We start from the raw sequence: 20,774 nt of genomic DNA, 5'->3' as shown, positions 1-20,774 counted from the left end.
ATTCCAAATATCATGAAAGATTCAGCTAGATCTAAACATTGAAGCATTGCGTTGGTGGTGGTAGGTACCATCAAGTCTGCTATGACGCATAGCAGTCCTTTAAATGACATATCTAAACCTTTCCCGGTGGGTGACTGTTTATCTGCAGCCCTCAGCCCTGTCTTTCATTGTTTTTGTTCAGGCATTCCTCTAGGTTGTATAGTCCTGGTGTACAAGTTGCTATCCTGTGGTCACTTGTGGTTGCTGTGAGGCTGAACACTGTGACACTAATGTGTCAAATGCATTAATGGTTGGCTATCCAATGTGGACAGAGAGTGGGGTGGAATTCTCAGATTAAAACAAGGTTGGAAGGAGGAGTGGCATCCACTTCTATAATAGCTTGCCTCTGGAAACCCTATGAACCTGGAGAAAGGATGAAAGGCACCCAAGCGTCGAGGACCTCCTTCATAGGGTCTCTATGAGTTGCCTGTGACTCGATGGCACTTCACAACAACAACAGCAAACCTTTCCCTATCCTGTGCCATCCTCGCCATCTCTGATGTGCCTGAGCCCATTGTTAGAGTCACTTTGTCAGTTCAGTGTTAAGAATAACATCTGGGGAAAAAAAGAAAGAATACCATCTTATTGAGAATCTTCCTCTGGTTCTCTGCCCCTCCACCTTTCCACAGTGTAGGAGACAAAATCCATTATCCGTCCACATACCCAACAACATTGAGTTGATTCCTACTTATGGTAACTGTAAGGCAAAGGAACATTGCCTCATAGTATTTCCTAGGCTTCACATCTTTCCAATCTTGAACATCCCATGGACTGCCAAAAGAACAAACAGGTATGTCTTGGAGAAGGTGCAGCCAGAGTGCTTCTTGGAAGCAAGATGATAAAGCTTTGTCTCACATACTTTTGAGCATGTTGCAAGGAGGCTATTCCTTGGTGGAGGGGTGATGAAAGAGAGGAAGACCCCGAGTCATGTGCATTGACACAGCGACTGCAGCAGTGGGCTTAAGCAAGTCAAATTGTGAGGATGGCACAAAATAGGAGAATGTTCAGGTTTGTTGTTCTCAGGGTCACTGTGGGTCGTATTAGAGTCAGTGGCACATAACAACAGCAACATCTTTACAGAAGCAGACTGCCTCATCTTTCTTCCACAGAATAGTGGATGGGTTTGAACTGCCAGTCATGTGATTAGAAGCTAAATTGCCTTATCTACAGTGTCTCCCTTTTTATATGACACAGTTTATAGTTACATGACTTTTCATGACCAGATTTACATTGTATTGAAAAAACCTGGCGTCTAATATGAGATATTAATTTTTACTTTAGTATTATTTTAAAGTGCTGAAAATTTAAGTTTGTGCCTGAAGAATAGTGTGTATAAGATGCATTAACAGGGAACTGGAATAACAATTTATATAAGTTTCATTCTGGGTTGTTGACTAAAACTTTGCTTTCTAAATTATATGGGGAAGAGTGATACTCATTGACACCAAAGTTTCCTGCAAAAGGTAAATAATGCCCTCTATCACTGCTGTTAGAGCTATTTTACTGCAGCTAGCAACACATGACATGCACGACTAGTCAGTGGAAAGCAATTTTCCTTTGGAAGTACAAGCTCCTGTAACTCTTGAGTTATTGTTGTGTCCCATGGAGTCAGAACTGACCACTCCAGTGGATTTTCAGAGACAGTTAATCACACGGGAAGAGATTACTTATCCTTCTCCCTGGAACAACTGGTGGGCTCGAACCACTTGCCTTCAGGATTGGAGTGCAGTTTCTTACCACTTGGCACCAGAGTTCCCTGAAGAGGAAAAAAGGGGAGGGGGACCACAAGAAGGAAGCAGTTCCAGTATGAGTCAGGAGATACGAGCTGTGAGGACTGCAAGATCCTTCAGATCTATTCCAGCTCTGAACATTTATTGTGAGATATTAGAGGATGTCTTTGGTCTAATTGCAGAGCTGCTGTGCACCATCAAAGGCACACAGCTTGAATCCACCAGCTGCCCTGTGGGAGACGGGTGGGCAGACTCTTCTCGTGGGATTTGCTACCTCTGCAAACCTGCTGCAGAGTTAGCCATGAGTCAATTCCGACTTGATGGCATCCAACAACAGAGAAACTCTTGAATGTTAACATGTTCACGGGTATTAATACAGCCTTCCAGATTTCATCAAAAGCCTGTGTTGATGCAATACCGAAGGTGCAGGATTAGAATCCACCAGTTGCTCCGTGGAGAAGGAGGGCCAATCTCCTCCATTTAGGTCCAGTTCAACAGTGTTCACACACACACACACACACACACACACACACACACACACGCCTTTGTTGTTGGTACAGTCTTCATAGGGCAAAGGAGGGAAGGTGAGTGCAGAGAGCAAAGATAGGAGGAAAAAGGAATAGAGAAGGACTCAGATTGAAGGCAGACACTCAGTTCTAATCATGTTAGAATTATGTGGGGCCTGTATTATTTATTGATATTTTAAAGTATATCTGAGGAGACATCTCTTACATCATTCCTGTAAAAATGGCTTTTATTTTTGGGATCATGTTTATGTCACACTTCTTTTGCCCCAGTGACTTAGAACTCTCTGAGGTTCTGACACATGACCTCAGAAACTCCCTCAAATCCTCACTCCTGCTAACATTTTTGCAGTATCTTTAAGAGGGTAATACTGTCCCCTGGACATAGGCAATAGAAGTCTGCATTTTATGTAGACTTTCTAAATAGTAGTATAATGAGAAGTTTGTCTCTGTCACAGTGCCAGGAAAATTGCCCGTTTTGCCAACTGTGGAAGTCCTCTCTTCACAAGTTCTACGGGGCTACTGCATTTTGGGAAAGAGAGCCTTAGTTGTTTCAGAGACAGAGGACAGAGTGCAGACCCCTCCCATGCCATCTTTTAAAATCTAATCCCCTTTTCTTGTTTTCTCTTCCTCTCTTTTGTGTGTTTAGGCAAGGAAACAGTCACTGTTCTTCCCGGAGCTTCTTATTTCTCCAGTGATGAATCATTTGCAATGATTAGAGGGTATGTAATAACGGGGGCCCTCGTGTTCCACGTGCAGTGTTACAAGCTGAGTCATTCCCCAGGGAGTTAGGAGGGCTCTGGAACCAGGGCTTCTAACCAGTTGGTCCCCCTCAAGCCCCCCGGCGAACCTTCATTTTCATCCCAGACATACGGAAGCAGAATCAGTAGTTGAACACGGTCCCCCGGGGATTTTGGTTCGAAGCCCCGTCTGGCATCACAGTTCCCAGCTGTAGGACTGTCATAGGTGTGTTCATCTGTAACCGTGTGTGAAATTAGTCAGATGGAATATTGGGAACTGAAATCCACGGCCTTGCTACTATTAAAAGAACCACTGAAACGGATTATTTCTCTGTGTGTATGTGTGTGTGGGAACTATATTGAAGCAAACATTGCTAAGAATCTTTTTTGAGGATTAGAACATTTTCCTACTAGCTAGCGCTTGCCTTCAAAGAGATGTGAATCCAGTTCAGCCCCTTGCTGAGACTTTGCCTTTCCACTTTAAATATACTTAATCCTTATCTACATTTTAATAAGATTCCAAGGTGAGTCTTAGGTATACACTCTGGTTCATAGTCAGTATATCTGGGGCAGGAATGAAAGTTATTGGCGCTTGGTGGGAGCTTGGGGGTATTAAACTGGAATGACCCCAATGGCAGTCTCTTCCTGTACCACTTATAGACTCTGAAATCCTGCTGGAGGGTCAGCTCTGCATCCATTCTGACATGATGGTGCACAACAAAAACAGAGGGAAAGAAATTCACTAATTACTTTTCGAACTGATAGAGGGTATAATTATTTTTTTTCTCCCAAACACTAATGGATTTTCTTATGGGAAAGCAGTTCTCCTCTGGGACCATCACATAAATGGAAAAAGGGACATGGAAAAGAAGGGCTTTAAAAACTTTTGTATTAAACAACTATGAATCAATCTAGAATAGAGATTGAGACATTTTTTCCTGTCAGAGAATAACGATCCTAGACTTCAGAATCTTTAAGATGTCTGTGGCAACTGTTCCTCTCTCTCACTGTAGTATGAAAGATAATAAATTCATAAGTGAACGAGTCTTGCCATTGTGTCCTAATAAAATTTTATTACAAGATTAAAAAAAAAACCAACCCAACAACTTTTGTACAGGAATTTTCCCCCTTCCATCAGGAATTGCCCTCATTTCATAACATCTGCTTTTTCTAATTTCAGTAAAGTTTGCAAATCATCTTGGTTTTTCTATAATGATTCATAGACATTTTGTTTTATAGCATTAATTATCATTGATTAATTAACTGTAGTGCCTAATCAACCCTTATATAAAAAAATCTCTTACACTATCATGCCTAATCAACCCTTGTATAGAAAGACAGCTTAATGGTTATTTCTTTGTACAAAAAGCGAGAGTGTGAGCTGAGAGCTGATCTATTTGGAAATCAGTTGTGGGTCATGAAAAAGTACATTATTTTGGGGGGCTATATTATCACTTTCTTAGTTTGAAGCGATGCCAGCAAAGAGTACATGCAGTGTGTGTAGTTTGCGTCACATCTCCAGTTCTCTCTTTTTCTGGCAGGGGGCACGTTGATCTAACAATGCTAGGAGCAATGCAGGTTTCCAAATATGGCGACCTGGCCAACTGGATGATACCGGTGAGTACTAGTTTTTGCTTGCCTCAGAATAAGTATTTTTCAAATATTAGGCAAAAACCTTGCCAAACTGATGTGAGAGCACAGGATAGCTATTGAAAAGGTGAATAAATATATTAATGTGTATTTCTTCTGTGAGTCAAATTTTAATTATGCAGTCACTGAGAAGTATGTTGGTGTTTACCAATGCTGCTTTATCATTGGAACAAACAATAGACAAAAAGGTTCACAGCACTATTTCCTTAGAAAATAGAGCTGGGGAAGATTTAAAAAAAAAATAAAACACACACACACACACACACACACACACACACACACACCCAACCAACAGCAAACCAACCACTTTTTGGAGATGGGTTAATTATACCCCAATGAAAATAAGAAGTACAGTTATTTAGCATAACTAAACTAGAGAAAACAATTTAAGAACATCATTGATTTTATGTTAAGACTGTTAGTGTTTAAAGGCATTTTATGTTCGATCCTGAAATGCGGGAAGTAATAAAACATTTTGTGGTCTTTTATTATGGAATGTAAAACTTAGGACCTTTTATTTTTGTTATTATTAAATTGAATGACTACTTTTCTTCTTTTTTGTTAAATTTTTATTGGTTTGATTATAATCATTTATGTATATCAGATTATACATGCTTTTGTGTTTTATATGGTTATTCATGTACATTGCTATGTTTCGTTCATGTACCTTGTGTTTTATATAATCATTCATATATTTTTTATGTAATTATTGACCATTGATCTGTGCCCATTGTCACCCTATCTTTTCAAGCCCGCAATGGACCTTTCCCATTCCTTCACCCCCTCTCCACCCAACAGCTTCTATTTTCTAAGTGAGTTTTCTCCCTTGCCCCTTTTTCTGTTCTCTCTTCCCCTTTGAGCATTTATATATATCTTGCTCAGTTATCCTCCACTTATCACAATAGTGATCTTATGCAACAGTTATCCTTATGCGACTGAGTTATTTCATCCAGGATAATGTTCTTTATATTCTCTCATGTTATATAATATTTTATGAAATCATTGCTCTTTTGTGCCGTGTTGTTGTTAAGTGTCATTGAGTTGTAGATGACTCATAGCGACCCTATGAACAAAAGACCTGAGCACTTGTATAATTTTCATCATTTCTCCCAACTTCATAGAGTTTCTTGAGGCAGGCTATTTCAGAAATGGGAATCACTCCTGCTTCCAAGTTTGTTTTAGTCGAGAAGCTCCACCAAACACTGTCCACCATGGGTAACCAGTATCACATTTGACACATCAGAGTCATAGTGTTTAGCATCCCAGCACCCACAAGTTACCTCTGTACAGCAAATGGACAGACCAGTGCTATACCACTTAGAAGAATGTTTGACCAAAACCAATTAAAACTAGGCCTGAGGACCGCAGGCCCAAGGGCCCAAATGCCTTTTTAAATAGGAGACCAAATAAAATTAACTTGCACCCAATAGCAAGCAAACATTCCACCCTAATGTAACCAAAAACCAAAGCTTTGTAGTGCTGCATAGTATTCTGTTATATTGGTGTATCACAGTTTCTGAATCCATTTGTTTGTTAATGGGTATTTTGGCTATTTTTTTTCTTTCTTTTTTTCTGTTGTGAATGTCATTATGAACATAAATGTATATATCTCAATTTGTGTCTCAGTTCTGTTTTCTTTGGAATAAATTCCTAGCTGTGGAATAGCTGAGTCCTATGGGATTTCTGTGTCTCACTTTTTGAAAAAACACCAAACTGCCTTCCATAGTGCTTGTACCATCTCACAATCCCATGAGGAGTACATATAAATTCCAGTCTCTCCACATCCTCTCCAGCATTCTTGTTTTCTGTCACTGTTGGAGAGAGATGGTATCTCATTATTGCTTTGCTCTCTGATTGCTAGTGATTTTGAACATTTCCTTGTGTGTTTCTTGGCCATCCGGATGCCCTCCTTTGTGAAGAGTATTTTCATGTCTTTTGCCCATTTTGTGATTAGGGTAATCAGTCCTTTTCTTGTGGAGGCCCTGTAGTATTCTGTAAACTTTAGTTTTGAGACCCTTGTCTGAAATGCCAAATATTTTTCCCCCAATCTGTGGGCTTTCTTTCTATTCTGTAGAAAGTTTTTGATGCACATAAGGATTTGATTTTAAGAAGACCCCACTTGACAATTTTATCCTCTCCAGGTTGTACATTTTGGGCTATGTTTGCAAGCCTATTTATGTTGTAGGTTAGGGTTTCATTTTTTAATAAAAGCTGTAAGAGTCAGTGGGAATCACCAGGTCTTTTTTAGTTTATTTCTGAGACCAGCAATATCCCAGAAGGAATTGACTCAGTGCTTTGTATATATGTACATACACACAGACACATGCACATACATTTTGTGTGTGTGTGTGTGTGTGTGTGTGTGTGTGATGGTGGTTTTTGCCATAAAATTGTGTGTGATGTTGTTTCCTTTACCAAAAATGTCCTCTTTTTTGACATTTCTTAGTGGTGGTGTTTACCTTGGCAAGACTGTGACATTTAAACATGTTTGTGAAATGCAAATAGTTTTCATTTAATAATGACCTGAATCAGGATTGCATCTTAGAATTAACTTTGAAAGAAAGACTCTAATCAGTGTTCATGATTTAATTCATGAATGTGTTCCATTAGATTCTGTTTTATGTGCATAGAAACAACATCCAGGATTATGAGCTTATATTTTATCTGTTAACACAGGTTATTCTTATGTGTACATTTAAGGAATTCTATGTGACTCTCTGTAAACTAAATAAATTCACTGTTAAGGAGTTAGCTAACCTTCCATCAGGTTTTTGGCGGTTGTAGGTCATGTGGGAGGAGATTGCCCATCTTTCTCCCCAAGAGCTGCTGGTGGGTTCAAGCCAGCAGAGAGACCCCACCTTTGGTTTAGCACCTCAGCCCCCTGCTGCTGATGACACCACAGTTTCCTGTGTTTCTCTAGCATCAACTGCAAGTAAGTAATTGAAACTGCAATTTTATTGTTTGAAAACAAAATTCTTCAAATTTTCCTCCAATAACTTTTTTGATGAAGGTGAGATAATATCATTGATAAAAATCTTTCAGGTTGTGAGAGTTTTCACTCTGGATTTATCCTGAATGAAGAGATAGTCTCACTGCCAACCAACCCAAAGGTTGGCAATTCGAATCCACCAGCTACTCTGAGGAAGAAGGACAGGCAGTCTCCTCCTGTGTGAGTTACAACCTCTGAATACCCACTGGAGGGTCAGCTATAAGTTGGTTCTGACTTCGAATTAATGAGAAAGAGCGAGAGAGAATATCCTCTTTTAAAAAAATAAATAAAATTTTTATTTCATACTGGTTTACTTGCAAAGTACATTTACATTTTTTTTCACACCAGACCTTTCCCATTTTCTTTATTCACCCCTTCCTCCCTCCAGCCATCAAATTCTACAGTCCTATGATGACCCCCTGCCCATCCTCATCCCTCTGTTCCTACCCTCATCACCTTGGATCCTCATACGTATTTTACTATTTATCTTTCTATTTCTACAATAACAGTCTTATACAGTATTTGTCTTTATGAGACTGAGTCAGTTCACTTAGCATAATGCTCTCCAGACCCTCCCAGGTTAGAGAGTAATTTACAAAATCATGGCTCCTACATGCTGTGTAGTGGATGTTCCATAATTTCTCAACCCATTTGATTGTGGTTGGACATTTGGGCTGTTTCCATGGTCTTGTGATGGTGAATAAGGCTGCTGTGAACATTGGTGTACAAATCTCTGTGCTTCGGTTATCATTTTCTCGAGGTTTATTCTAGGCAGTGGAATAGCTGGGTCATAGGGAATATTCTTTTGAGAGTTCTGGTGGTATATTCCATAGTGTATTGAGCTGCTAACTCAGAGATCAAGAGTTTGGTGGTTTGAATCTACCAGCAGCTCCATGGGAGATGGAGGCTCTTCCAGCTACAATTTGCAGTCTTGGAAACTCAGTAGAGGGTCACTATTGTGTCAGAACCAGTTTGACTCTGATGAGCTTGAGTTATGCTTTGGTTTTTATTTTAGAATATCAGTCACAACTAAGACACTGATACAAATTGTTTGTATATTGAAACTACCTGGGCAGTTTTAAAAACTACTGGTACCTAGGTCAGTTCTGCAGAGATTCAGAGAATTTTTGCTGGGATTTTTTAAAGCTTCCCAGATGGTTTCAATAGTCAATTAAGTGCATTGAAGAGTGATCATAATTAATATTTAAAATATGAGGGAAACCACCTCTGACACATTAATAGTATGTACCCTTAATGAATTAAGAGTTTACCATTGTTTGAGTTATAATAAACCAAGTCTAGATTTTCTTGATAGTTCTATTAATTTTCAGACATATCATTTAGATATGTAATATTGTTCTCACCTGTGAATTAAAGACTAGGTCATCTTAAAGATCCCTTCTGGGTCTCATAATGGTTAAGCACAGAACCTTGTAATAAGAGCTGGGATTATAATTTTGTTATTTGTTAGCAGTGTGACCTCAGACAACTGGCTCTTTTCTCTATATATAAAATAGGAGTAATGGAATGCAGCCTTTAGTATGGATTGCATCTCAATATCAAGAAAACAAATATTCTTATCACTGGACCAACAAATAGGCAGTGTCGTGATGGATGGAGAGGAAATTGAAACTGTCAATAACTTCATCTTGCTTGGATCCACAGTTAATACCCTTCATATAAGCAGTCAGAAAATAAGAAAACACATTGCACTGGGTAAATTATTGAGGAGTAGTGATGTCAGTTTGAGGACTAAGGTGCATCTAATTCAGGCCATAGTCCTTCCAATTACTAGCTATGCATCTGAGAGCTGGACAGTGACTGAGGATCACAGAAAAAGAATTGACACCTTTGAGCTGTGGTGTTGGAAAAGAGCATTGAACAACCCATGGGCAGCCAAGAGAATGAACAGATATGTCTTGGAGAGGGTGCAGCCAGAGTGCTCTTTGGAGGCAAGAATGATGAGGCTTCACCTCACATACTTTGGATATGTTATTAGGAGGTGCTCTCCCTTGGAGAGGGACATGATGTTGGAAGGATAGAGGATTTGCGAAGGAGAGGAAGACTCTCGACCATGTGGATTGACATGGTGACTGCTGCAATGGGCTCTTTTGTGTCAGGAAGTGAGGATGGTGCAGGACCGAACAGGTTTCAGATCTTTTGTTTGTAGGATTACTGAGTCATGCATGACTCTAAGGCAACAACAATGTACCTCCTTTATAGGACTGTATAAGATAGATTAAGGAGCCCTGGTGGTGTAGTATGTAGCATGTTATGCTGCTAACCAAAGGATTGATGAGTTTAATCTACCAGCTGCTCCATGGGAGAAAGCTGAGAAGTCTCCTGCAACTATCATCTTGGAAACCTGACAGGGGTTGCTACGAGTTACAGTTGACTCAATGGCATTTGATTTGGTTTTATTTTTGTATAATTTCTTTAAAGAGAGACTATATTAAGTATGTGATATAGAGAGCTTATCATGATTTGAACTAAGTAATTATTCTGTTAAGAAGAGATTAAAACTCTCTGATAAAGAAGGAAATAGAGTTAGCTACTGTAAACATGCACTTTGGCTGTTTGCTGCATCTGATGGCAGTCCTGATGGGAGCTTGAGAGGTTTTTGGGGTCGTGTCTGATTTTTATTGCTGCTCTTTTCCTCTCAAGAGCAGGTGTCCTTGAGCCTTTGCCTAGGGTGTAAGTCTACTCAAAGCTGTTGGCTTTAAAACCCCACAAGGGGAGGGGAGGGGGCTGCTGGATGGGGCCTGGAACCTCCACTCTGGGACTTTGGCTGTTTGCTGCATCTGATGGCAGTACTGATGGGCACATGAGAGAAGTTTTTGAGGTCATGTCTGGTGTGTATTACTGCTCTTTTCCCCTCAAGATTGGGTATCCTTGAGCCTTTCCCTAGGGTGGAAATCTGCTCAAAGGCATCAGCTTTAAAACCCCACAGGCCTGTGGTCCTCAGACCAAATTTATTTTCGAATGAATATTTGTTAAATGAAACAGGAATCTTTTGTCTATTTGCTGAACTGAACAACTTGGTATTGCTGTGATGCTGCACACTGTTCCATAGTCTTGTCAAATACCATAATGGTTATCCGTTATGTACAGTGTTTCAATGAGTTTCCAGGTTGATTTATGCTGGGAAGCACGAGTGGCATCCACTTCCTAAACTAGATGCCTCTGGAAACTCTGCAAATTCTCTAAACTCTACAAACTGAGTAAACTCTATAAATGTACAGAAGTCGTGTTAATTTTAGAACAGAGTTCAGGTCTTTTGTGCAAAACTTACTCTAAGTCGTATTTGACTTGATGACACTTTAACCTGTGCTAAATGGAATTAGGGCTGTTGTACACAGGGTCGCTGTGAGTCACAAGCAACTTGACGGCACTTAACAACAACAAACAACAAATGTAACTAGTGCTGTTTATATCTGCAGGAATACTCTTCCACTTTGTAAAATCACTCTTTGTCAGTGTGCAGTATGAAGTAACCTGGGTTGCTGTGATGCTGAACCTGTACCATGGGGGTATCAAATACCAGAATGGTTTTCCATGGACAGTGTTTGTTGGAGCTCCCAGTTGTAAAACAGGTTTGGAAGCAGTAGTGGCATCCACTTCCTAAACCACATGCCTTTGGAAACTCTATGAACTGGGAGAAATGACGATAATTATTGAAAGGCATTAGGTCTTTTGTTCATAGAGTTGAGCTCCACTCAACAGCAATCAACTACAATAACAGCAACCATAAATGTAAACAATAGAGCTGTAAAGGCTTCTACTTCTCCAGAATAGTACTTTTTGCAAGTGATTTGTGCTGTAGTTCTGCATTCATTATGTTCTTGCCTCTAGGGAAGTTGGGTGTCTTTAAAAAGGCCATTTGAGATTTATTTATATTTTGGTTCAGCACACTGTGAGGACAGCCACTCTCTTGGTGCATTATGTAGTTGCAGTCTATGTATCCTAGTTTTACACATCCAGGGAAGAGATCTGTCAATGATGGAAACATCAGTGTGAACAATCCCATTTGAAACCTGCATGTTTCCAAGGGTATGGACCCCTGTGGTTTGATGATGGAGTTCTCCTGCGTTTTCAAGGAACATAATGGTTGGGTAAAGGTGCAGCCTAAGGACTTCTCTTTTGTATTTCCATTCTTTGGTACTGGAAGTTGATAGGTCAAGCTTCATTTGTGATTAACGTTTTCTTTAATAACCATTGATCCCATCTTCTTCGTATGTGATGCATGCTTTATATTTTTATTCTTTTGGATGCAGGATAGCTTAAGCATTAATACCATGGGCTTTAGTGGGCTGTAGGATCTGGTTTGAATTTAAGCTCAATTCCTTACAAATTATGTGCTCTGAAACATACAATTTTTTGAGAATTGAGTGAAAAGATAATGAAAAGTGAACACTGTAGAAAGAGTGGCTATTATTTTCATTTTCTTTGGTATTCAGTTGCTTAACCTTAAAGAGGGCTTATTTGCTTTAAAATACACTGGCAGTAGCAAGGCTGTATTTTACAGTTGTAAGTGTAACTTGCTTATCATGAATTTATTTCTGAGTGCTAAAATTTAAACTCTTAGAATTCATTCCTTGCTCTTATTAGCTATGGATAAAATACAACCTACCCTTATTAGTTGGTTTGAGTGAAGTAATGTGTTTGTTCCAAAGATTTATGTTGATTCATAAAATGTCGATATATTTAGGGTGAGATCTGACAGTCAAGAAGCTGAAAAGTTCAGTTTTATTATATCATTTTCAAATTTGCTTTCATCTTTTTACTGAGTTTAATGATCTTTCAGTGGTTGTTCAAGTCTTGAGTCGCTGTGCACGATGGCATCCTCATCAGTCATTCTGATGTCAGATTATTAATAAAACATTAAGCCTTTAAGGCAGACAAATGGTGTGGATGTTATTTGTCTTATCCTTTAATCGCTTCTTAATATACAGCATTGTTCTCATGCATACAGAGTTCCAAAAATTTTTCCCTGAATGCCGAAGAGGGAAGATCTGATGAAGAGGTTGTTGGTGCTTACCATTTCCTTGTTTATGGAGATGATGAGAAACTTCAAGTTAGCCAAGGAGAAGTGGGAAGATGAGCAATCCATCAAATCTGCATTCTGGTGCCTTCCGAATGCTTATTTTTGGGAAACAGCTGCCTTTGATTACTGACCACTGAAGGGAAGCAGATGTGTGTACTCAGTTATGGGAACTATTGGTTGCAGGCATGCAGCAGTTGCTCTCTGGAAAGGACCCACTCCCGCTGTGGGAAGGATGGAAGTCGGACCTTCTTAAGGCAAAGGAGACTCTGACTATGTGGTGAATATAATTTTTTGTGCATTTAAAAAGCAAATTCATATTAATGTTGCATTGATCAGTCTTCCTAAAATTTATATATTCCTCTGAGCATGCTGTATGTTTTAAATAAGTGAAGTCTTTGCAAAGGAGTTTGAAAGCACAGTCCATAGAAGTTGCACTACTAAGCTGACTTAGCATTTCTGATGATTCAAATTGACCATTGGCTCCAGAGCGAGAAAGATGGGAAAGCAGAGAATCTTCTGTTGTGATGCACAGCTTCATAAATCCAGTGGAGTCAGTTAAGAGTCAGTATCGAGTTGACAGCAGTAATAATAAATGAGAGGTCTTTCTAGTAAAAAAAAATTGTGTTTGATACTCTGTCTAGTGGTTTGGTTCTGTTAGTGTTGTATACTATCAAGTCAGAGCTGACTCATAGCTGACCCTTCAGTGAATTTTTGGAGGCATAAAATTGTGTGGGAGGAGATTGCCAGCCAGTCTCCATCACAGCAGCTGGTGGATTTTGACTGCATACCTTTGGACTGGCCCTGCACATCCTTACCTGTAAACTACCAGCGCTCCCTAAGTATATCTAATATGGATAAAAATATAAACAAAGGTATGACAATAGTTTTAATATATCACCATCTTCTTTATTTGTTACTAAGGTTTAGGATAGTATAAACCTTGAATGGGTAATAAGCACAAGTGGACAATATGAGCATCATGGTATCAACATGTTTGTAGGATAATTCAGTTATAATGTAACTCTATCAGTGAATACACTGGACAGTGTAGAACTTTAGAAACAGGCAGACCTGTGTTGAGACCTTTGTGAAGGACCTCTGGTTGTTGTTGTTGTTGTTGTTAATGTGCCATTGAGTCGTTTGCGACTCATAGCGACCCTATGTACAAGAGCTCTAAATGCTGTTCTATCCTGTGCCAACCTTGCTGTCTCAAACACACTTATTCCCACCGCTCCAGTCACAGAAGCGATCCATCTCATCAAAGGTCTTCCTCTCCTTCTCTGCCCCTCCACTCTGCCAAACATGATGTCCCTCTCCAAGTACCAGTCCCTCCTTGCAGCATGCCCAAAGTATGTCAGATGAAAGTTCAGAATCCTTGACTCCAAGGAGCATTCCAGCTTTACCTTCTCCAGAACAAACCTGTTTGTTCTCCTAGCAGTCCATGGTATATCCAACACACTTCTCCAGCACCACAACTCAAAGGCATCAATTCTCTATCAATTCTATTCACTGTCCAACTCTCTGATGCATAGCACGCAATTGCAAAGACTATAGCCTGGATCAGGCACACCTTAGTGTCCAGCCTGACATCGTTGCTCTTCAGTTCTCTTGAGAGGCCCTTTACAGCTGATTTTCCCAGTGCAATTCGTCTCTTGATTTCCTGGCTGCTGTTACCAAGAGTGTTGACTGTGGAGCCAAGTAAACTAAAACTGTTAACGATCTCAATCTCTTCACCATCCATAGTGATGCTACCAATTGGCCCAGCGGTGAGAACTGATGCTGAGCATCAATCCATATTGAAGCCGACAACCCTTGTTCTGCAGCAAGCGCTTCAGGTCCTCCTCATTTTCAGAGAGCAGGGTTGTGTCGTCTGCATCATGCAAGTTGTTGATGACTCTTCCACCAATCCTGATACCACATTCTTCCTCGTACAGCCCAGAGTCTCAGATGATCTGTTCTGCATACAGATTGAAAAGGTATGGAGACAGAATACATCCCTGATGGACCCCCTTCTTGATTTTGAACCATGTAGTGTCTCCTTGCTCTGTTCTGACGACTGCCTCTTGGTCCAAGTATAGGTTTCGCATTAGCACAATCAAATGTTCTGGGATTCCCATTCTTCTCAGAGTCAGCCACAGCTTGTTGTGATCCACACAGTTAAAAGCCTTTGCATAGTCAATGAAGAAGAGATAGACATTCTTCTGGTATTCTTTGCTTTCTGCCAAGATCCATTTAACATTAACTGTAATATCTCTAGTACCACGACCTCTTCTAAATTCAGCCCGTACATTTGGCAGTTCTCTGTTGACATATTGTTCCAAACTGTGGCATCTGAAAAAAGGGGAAAAAAACACCAATAGAAATTAATTGGTTGATCTCACCCCAGTGGCAGTGGCAAAGTTTAATAGAACACCAAACAATAAATGTTGCAGAGGATGTAGAGACATAGGAATTCTCATGCACTGTTGGTGGGTTTGCAAAATGATACACCCACTCTGGAAGGCATTTTGGCACTTCTTCAAAAAGCTGAACATAGACATTCCATATGATCCAGCTCTTCTACTCCTAGGAATATACGGAAATTAGAACTGAGACACAAATGGAGATTTGCACAGCATTATTCATAGCAGCGTTATTCACAATCACAAGAACGTAGAAACAGCCCTGAAGTCCAAACACAATCAATTGGATTGAGAAATTGTGGTACATTCACATGATGGAATACTATACAGCACTTAGGAATTTAAGAAACTCAAAATGGTCTGAACACATGTTAAGAATCATATCAGTGATGTTAAAGCACCACGAAAGACCTCAGACTTCAACAAACCAAAAACCTCACATTTTGAGCTCTAATATGCTTATGTCAATGCTTTTACATTTTTGGCATTTATTTATGGTGCAGCATATGGTCTGTTTTAGTGACTACCAATCGTACCCACGCCTGAAAAGAAGACATACTCTACACTTATTTCATATTTTTGTCAATTAGAGCAAGTAGATAAATGATGCTGTTCTGTTCTTTTGTGTTCTTTCTGATTTTATTACTTGCTGAGCGAAGGTTTTCAAATCTTCTTGTGGAATTATAGATTTGTCTGTTCTCTCCTTCAGTTCTGTCACTATTTGTATTTTAGGGTGCTGGTATTATTTGCATGAATAATACACATTCAGCACTATATTTTCATGTTGAATTGAATTGACCTCTTTATGATTTTGTCCCTTAGTATCCATGTTGTTGTTGTTGATTGCCGTTGAGTCTAGCACAAAAGGCCTGAAGCCGTTATATAATTATCGTCATTTCTCAGAGTTCATAGACTTTCCAGAGGCATGTTGTTTAGGAAGTACATGCCGCTCCTGCTTCCAAACTTGAAAATCTTGAATAAGTCTGGGAGCTCCGCCAAACCCTGCCCACAATGGGTAGCCATTATGGTGTTTGCATACCTGTGGCACAGTTATTCTATTATGGCATTAGAGACCCAAATGGCACAAGGTTCTGTGTCCCAGCAAACCCAGATTACCTCATCACACCAAATTGACCAGAGTGCTGTATGACTTAGAAGAATGTTCCTCTAAAATATCGTGACAAGGGGTTAAAACATAATCCCTCTGGTCCAATTTTTAAATATAAGGCCCCCCCAGGAGGTCTTGTTGATTTTAAACAAGAGGCTTCAATAAAAATAACCACACAATCCACAATGATCCTCAACCAAAACAAGAGCACCTGTCTTACAGACTCCAGCTGCTTCACCCAACTCCAAAATGGAGACAAGGGCTCTGGCGTTATATGTTGTTGTTAAGTGCCATCTAATACCAACCCTTAAACAAAAGAACTATTGTCCTTCTTCTAAGATTTCCTAATGCTGAAGCGTAATACTAATATGGGGAGCCTAATGGTAAGGAATTGTGCTGCCAACCCAAAGGTATGTGCTTTGAATCCACCTGTGCTGGTGGGAAAAGATGGGCATTCTTCTCCAGTGTGGGCAACCACCTCTGAAAAACCCACTGAAGGTCAGTTATGGGTTGTTTCTGACTTCATGGCACACAACAACAGTACTACTGTAGCCACTCCAAGAGTAGTATTTGCATAGAGTGCCTTTTTTCTTTATTTTACCATTTTCCTTTCTGTGTCTTATAGATATTATATGATTAAATCTTGCTTTTTTAAGTGTAGTTTTAATTTTTGCCTTTTAATAGGAGATTAAAATCCTTTACACTTAATATTATCATACCAGCAGGGTTGGATTTAAAGCTAAGCCCATTTTCCTTCCTAGTCATTGAATCTATTCTTTGTTATTTATGAAATCTCCCTCCTCCATTGTTCTGGAAACTCCATTATATCTTTCCATTGACTACCTTGATTTGCACTTGTGGTGGTTGTTCTAAGGTTTAAAATGTACATATCATTTATCACAATTAATCTGAAACAATATATCATGCTTTTTACATATATAGGGAGCTTTGGTGGCCTCGTAGTAAGGAGCTGTGCTGCCAACCCAAAAGTACCTTGTTCAAACCCATTAGTTGCTCTGTGAAAGAAAAATGGTCTGCCTTCCCCATGCAATTTACTGTCTCTAAAAACCCACTGGAGGTTCAGCTATGAGTCAACATGATGGTACATAACAACAACATTTGCAAATAATGTAAGAGCCAACAACAGCTCTGTTATTCTCTGCTCATGTTATTTGCTGTTGTGTTAGTCAGATAGTGTATTTCTGCATGTGTTATCAACCCTAGAATACTTCTTATTGTTTTTGCTATTTAAAAAAAATAAACTATTTTAAAGTAGATCGATTCAGTGACTAGGGTAAATGAAGTAGGTGTGTCAGAGACAATAAGATTGGTATGGAGTAGAGCAGGGTTTAGGGCTCTTGTACATAGGGTCACTGTGGGTCACAGGCAACTCAATGGCACATACAAACAACAACATTTTAAAGCACGGAAAATATATCAAATATATTCTTCAATGTTCTTATTCTTTTCTGTACTCTTTCTTTGCACAGATATAGATACTAATGGATGCTGTCCTGCTTAAAGGACATTTTTTTCGCTGTTTCAAAACATAGCAGCCTCTTACAGTTCCAGTCTTTCAGGTGTTACTCAGATTGTTCTTTCAAGATTTGCTTTTAAGCTTTGTATAATAATCAAGAACAGCTTTGGTTTCAGTCTGCTCTAACCCCACTACTGAAGGTGATTAGGGATTTCTGGTGGTGTCTATCTTTTTTTGTGTGTGTGTGTCTATCTTTTTTGAAAAATTTTTTTAAATAAATATTTATTATTAATTTTGATGAAAATTTACAGAGACTTTGGATTTCATTTCATTTATTCTTGCGCTTTTCTCCCTGTCCCCACCCCCTGCTCCCCCAGTACACTCTTCTCTTTGAAACGTAAAAGAAAAATTCTTCATTGTTTTACAACCCCTCCCCCCCAAGTCCACTCCACTATGCAGCCTTCATTCTGGACTCCTGTCATGACAATAATACCTAATCACATATTCCTTTTAAACAGTTTTCTCCATCATCTATTTCAATGTAGTATACATTATTTATCCCATCTTTCTCAGTCTCCCCCCAACCCCAATGTCAGTCCCATTTTACAACAGTGGCATTATGCAGTATTTGTCCTTTTGTGACTGAGTTACTTCACTCAGCATAATGTCCTCCAGGGTCACACATTTTGAATAATACTTCATGAGTTCCTTGTTTTTCAATGCAGTGTAGTATTCCATTGTGTGAATATACCACAGCTTCTCTATCCGTTCATTTGTTGATGGACACTTAGGTTATTTCCAACTCCTTGCTATTGTGAACAAAGCCACAGTAAACAGGGTGTGCATATATCTGCTTGGATGTCAGTCATGGTCTCTATGAGGTATATTCCCAGGAGTGGAATTGCTGGGTCAAATGAGAAAGCACCACACTGCCTCCCGTGTCTATCTTCTACATTGTGCTGCGGACTGAATGGTGAGTGGGTTGAATCCACCAGCTGCTCTCCTGGAGAGAGAGAGACAATCTCCTCCCATAAAGACTACAACCTCCAAAACCCTATGAGGTAGTTTTTACAATGTCTTATGAGTCAGAACCTACACAGAAGCACTGGACTATTAAAATAATCCCCTTATGAGGACTTTACCCATTGCCCCATGAGTATATTGAGATCTTTCCTCTTTATTGCTGTTGTTGTTAGGTGCCATTCAGTCTAATACAACTCAGAGAGACTTAATAAACAACAGACAGGAACCCGTCCCTAGGTCCGGTGTCATCCTCATCATGTCTGGCACAGTTGATCCTATTTCAGTCACTCTGTCAGTCCATCTCTTTGGGGGTCTTCCTCTCTTTCACTGACCCTCCACATTTACAAGATTGATGCCCCTCTCCAAGAAATAGTTTTTCTTAGCAACATGCCCCAAAGTATGTGAGATGAATCTTCACCATCTTTGCCTCCAAGGAGCACTCTGGCTTCATTTTCCCCTAAAACTTGTTTAGTTTAGTTGTTCTATATCCCAGGTATGTGAGCTCTGCACTTTTTTGTTTCTTTCTTTTGTTTAGCCTTCCAGTATTTCTTTCTGAGGCTGTGGCTCATTTTCTCTCATTTATGTGAACCAAAAACTGCTGGATGCTCAGCTATGTGTGTGTTCTGACTTGACGGTGGTGGTAGCTGTTATGTGCTGTCCCGTTGCTTGCGACTTATAATGAACCTATGCATAATAGCTCTGAACTCTTGCTTATCCTGGGCCAGTCTCACTCTCTATTATACACTTGTCCCTATGACCCCAGACACTGTGTCAATCCATCTTATCCATGGTCTTCCTCTCCTGCATTGTCCCTCCATCCTTCCAAGCATAGTCTCTTTCTCCAAGAACTGATCCCTCTTAGCAGCATGCCAAAAGTAGGTGAGATGGAGCTTCAAAATTCTTGCTTCCATAGGGCGACTTGCTTTCACCTTCTCTAGAACAGACCTGTTTGTGCTCTTGGCAGTCCATTATGTGTTCAGTATTCCTCTCCAGCATCACAGCCCAAAGGCATCAATTCTTTTTCTGTCATTCTTAGTCATTGTCCAGCTCTCTGATGCATAGCAAGTCATTGCAAAGACCATGGCCTGGATCAGGTGCACCTTATTTTCTAGACTGACATCTTTGTACTTCAGCACTCTGGAGAGGTTCCTGACAGCAGACTTTCCTAATCTTGTGATTTTCTGGCAGCTGATTCCAAGAGTGTTGACTACATTTAGACTATACTTAGACTAGCATATATGGAAACTGAAGCTGAGCCCTCAAATGTGGAAACACAAAGGAGGAGAAACAGTTGTAAGCAGACACTGGCGACTGGAACATGGAATGTAAGAACCATGAATATAGGAAAATTGGACATTGTTAAGAAAGAAATGGCATGCCTAAATATTGCCATACTAGGTATTGGTGAAATGAGATGGACTGACATGGTACATTTTAAGTCAGATGATTATATGATCTATGCTGGAGATGAAAAGGTAAGAAAAAAATGGGAAGAACCTGAAGTGTTTGCTGTAGAAGATCAGGGACTTCATCTTCATTCAATATGGATTGAAGTTCAACATTAAGAAAACAAATGTGGTACACAACAGTAGCATGCACACCAAGGCCTTGAACAGGATCATTTAGATTCAGCCTCCCCTCCGATATTCATGGTCAAAATCTACATTTTAACAGAATCCTATAAGAATCACTTTGAGATTTTGTTAAACTGTGAGACATGATTCAGTATTCCAGAAGGATATATGCAGATTCTCAGCAAAGGACTGAATCAGAGTGAACCTATTTGAAGTCTTGATGTGCCCCTCAGTACACTGTTGGGCTTGAATTTGGAGTAACCACCTTAACAGTAATTTGACCTTTAGATTCTTGTTTCCTTGGTCTCTCTGAGCCAAGCTTCCCAGTTCTACCTGCATTTCCTTCTCTGCTCAGCAGCTTGCGAAGTCTGTCCAGATGGGGAGGTGGGGCAGTCAGAAGCTCCAGCTCGTCAGTTCCCCTTCTCTCAAGGTCATCCCTTTTCTCAGGTTGCAGGCCTGCACTGTCTGTTGTCT

General features: G+C 39.9%; 1 protein-coding gene across 1 annotated transcript in view; it reads left to right on the top strand.

Moving 5' to 3' along the window:
* OXCT1 (3-oxoacid CoA transferase 1) overlaps window positions 1-20,774 on the top strand; it is a 274,702-nt gene that overhangs the window by 168,109 nt on the left and 85,819 nt on the right. The window contains exons 12-13 of the mRNA XM_006889586.1: window positions 2,943-3,015; window positions 4,575-4,650. Of these exons, the coding sequence (XP_006889648.1) occupies window positions 2,943-3,015; window positions 4,575-4,650 (149 nt within the window). The remainder of the gene's footprint in view (window positions 1-2,942; window positions 3,016-4,574; window positions 4,651-20,774) is intronic.

The sequence above is a fragment of the Elephantulus edwardii genome, unplaced genomic scaffold, assembly GCF_000299155.1.
Source record: "Elephantulus edwardii isolate Elephantulus edwardi_28Jun2011 unplaced genomic scaffold, EleEdw1.0 scaffold00079, whole genome shotgun sequence".
Taxonomy (NCBI): domain Eukaryota; kingdom Metazoa; phylum Chordata; class Mammalia; order Macroscelidea; family Macroscelididae; genus Elephantulus; species Elephantulus edwardii.
This window is presented reverse-complemented; position numbering and strand designations above follow the sequence as displayed.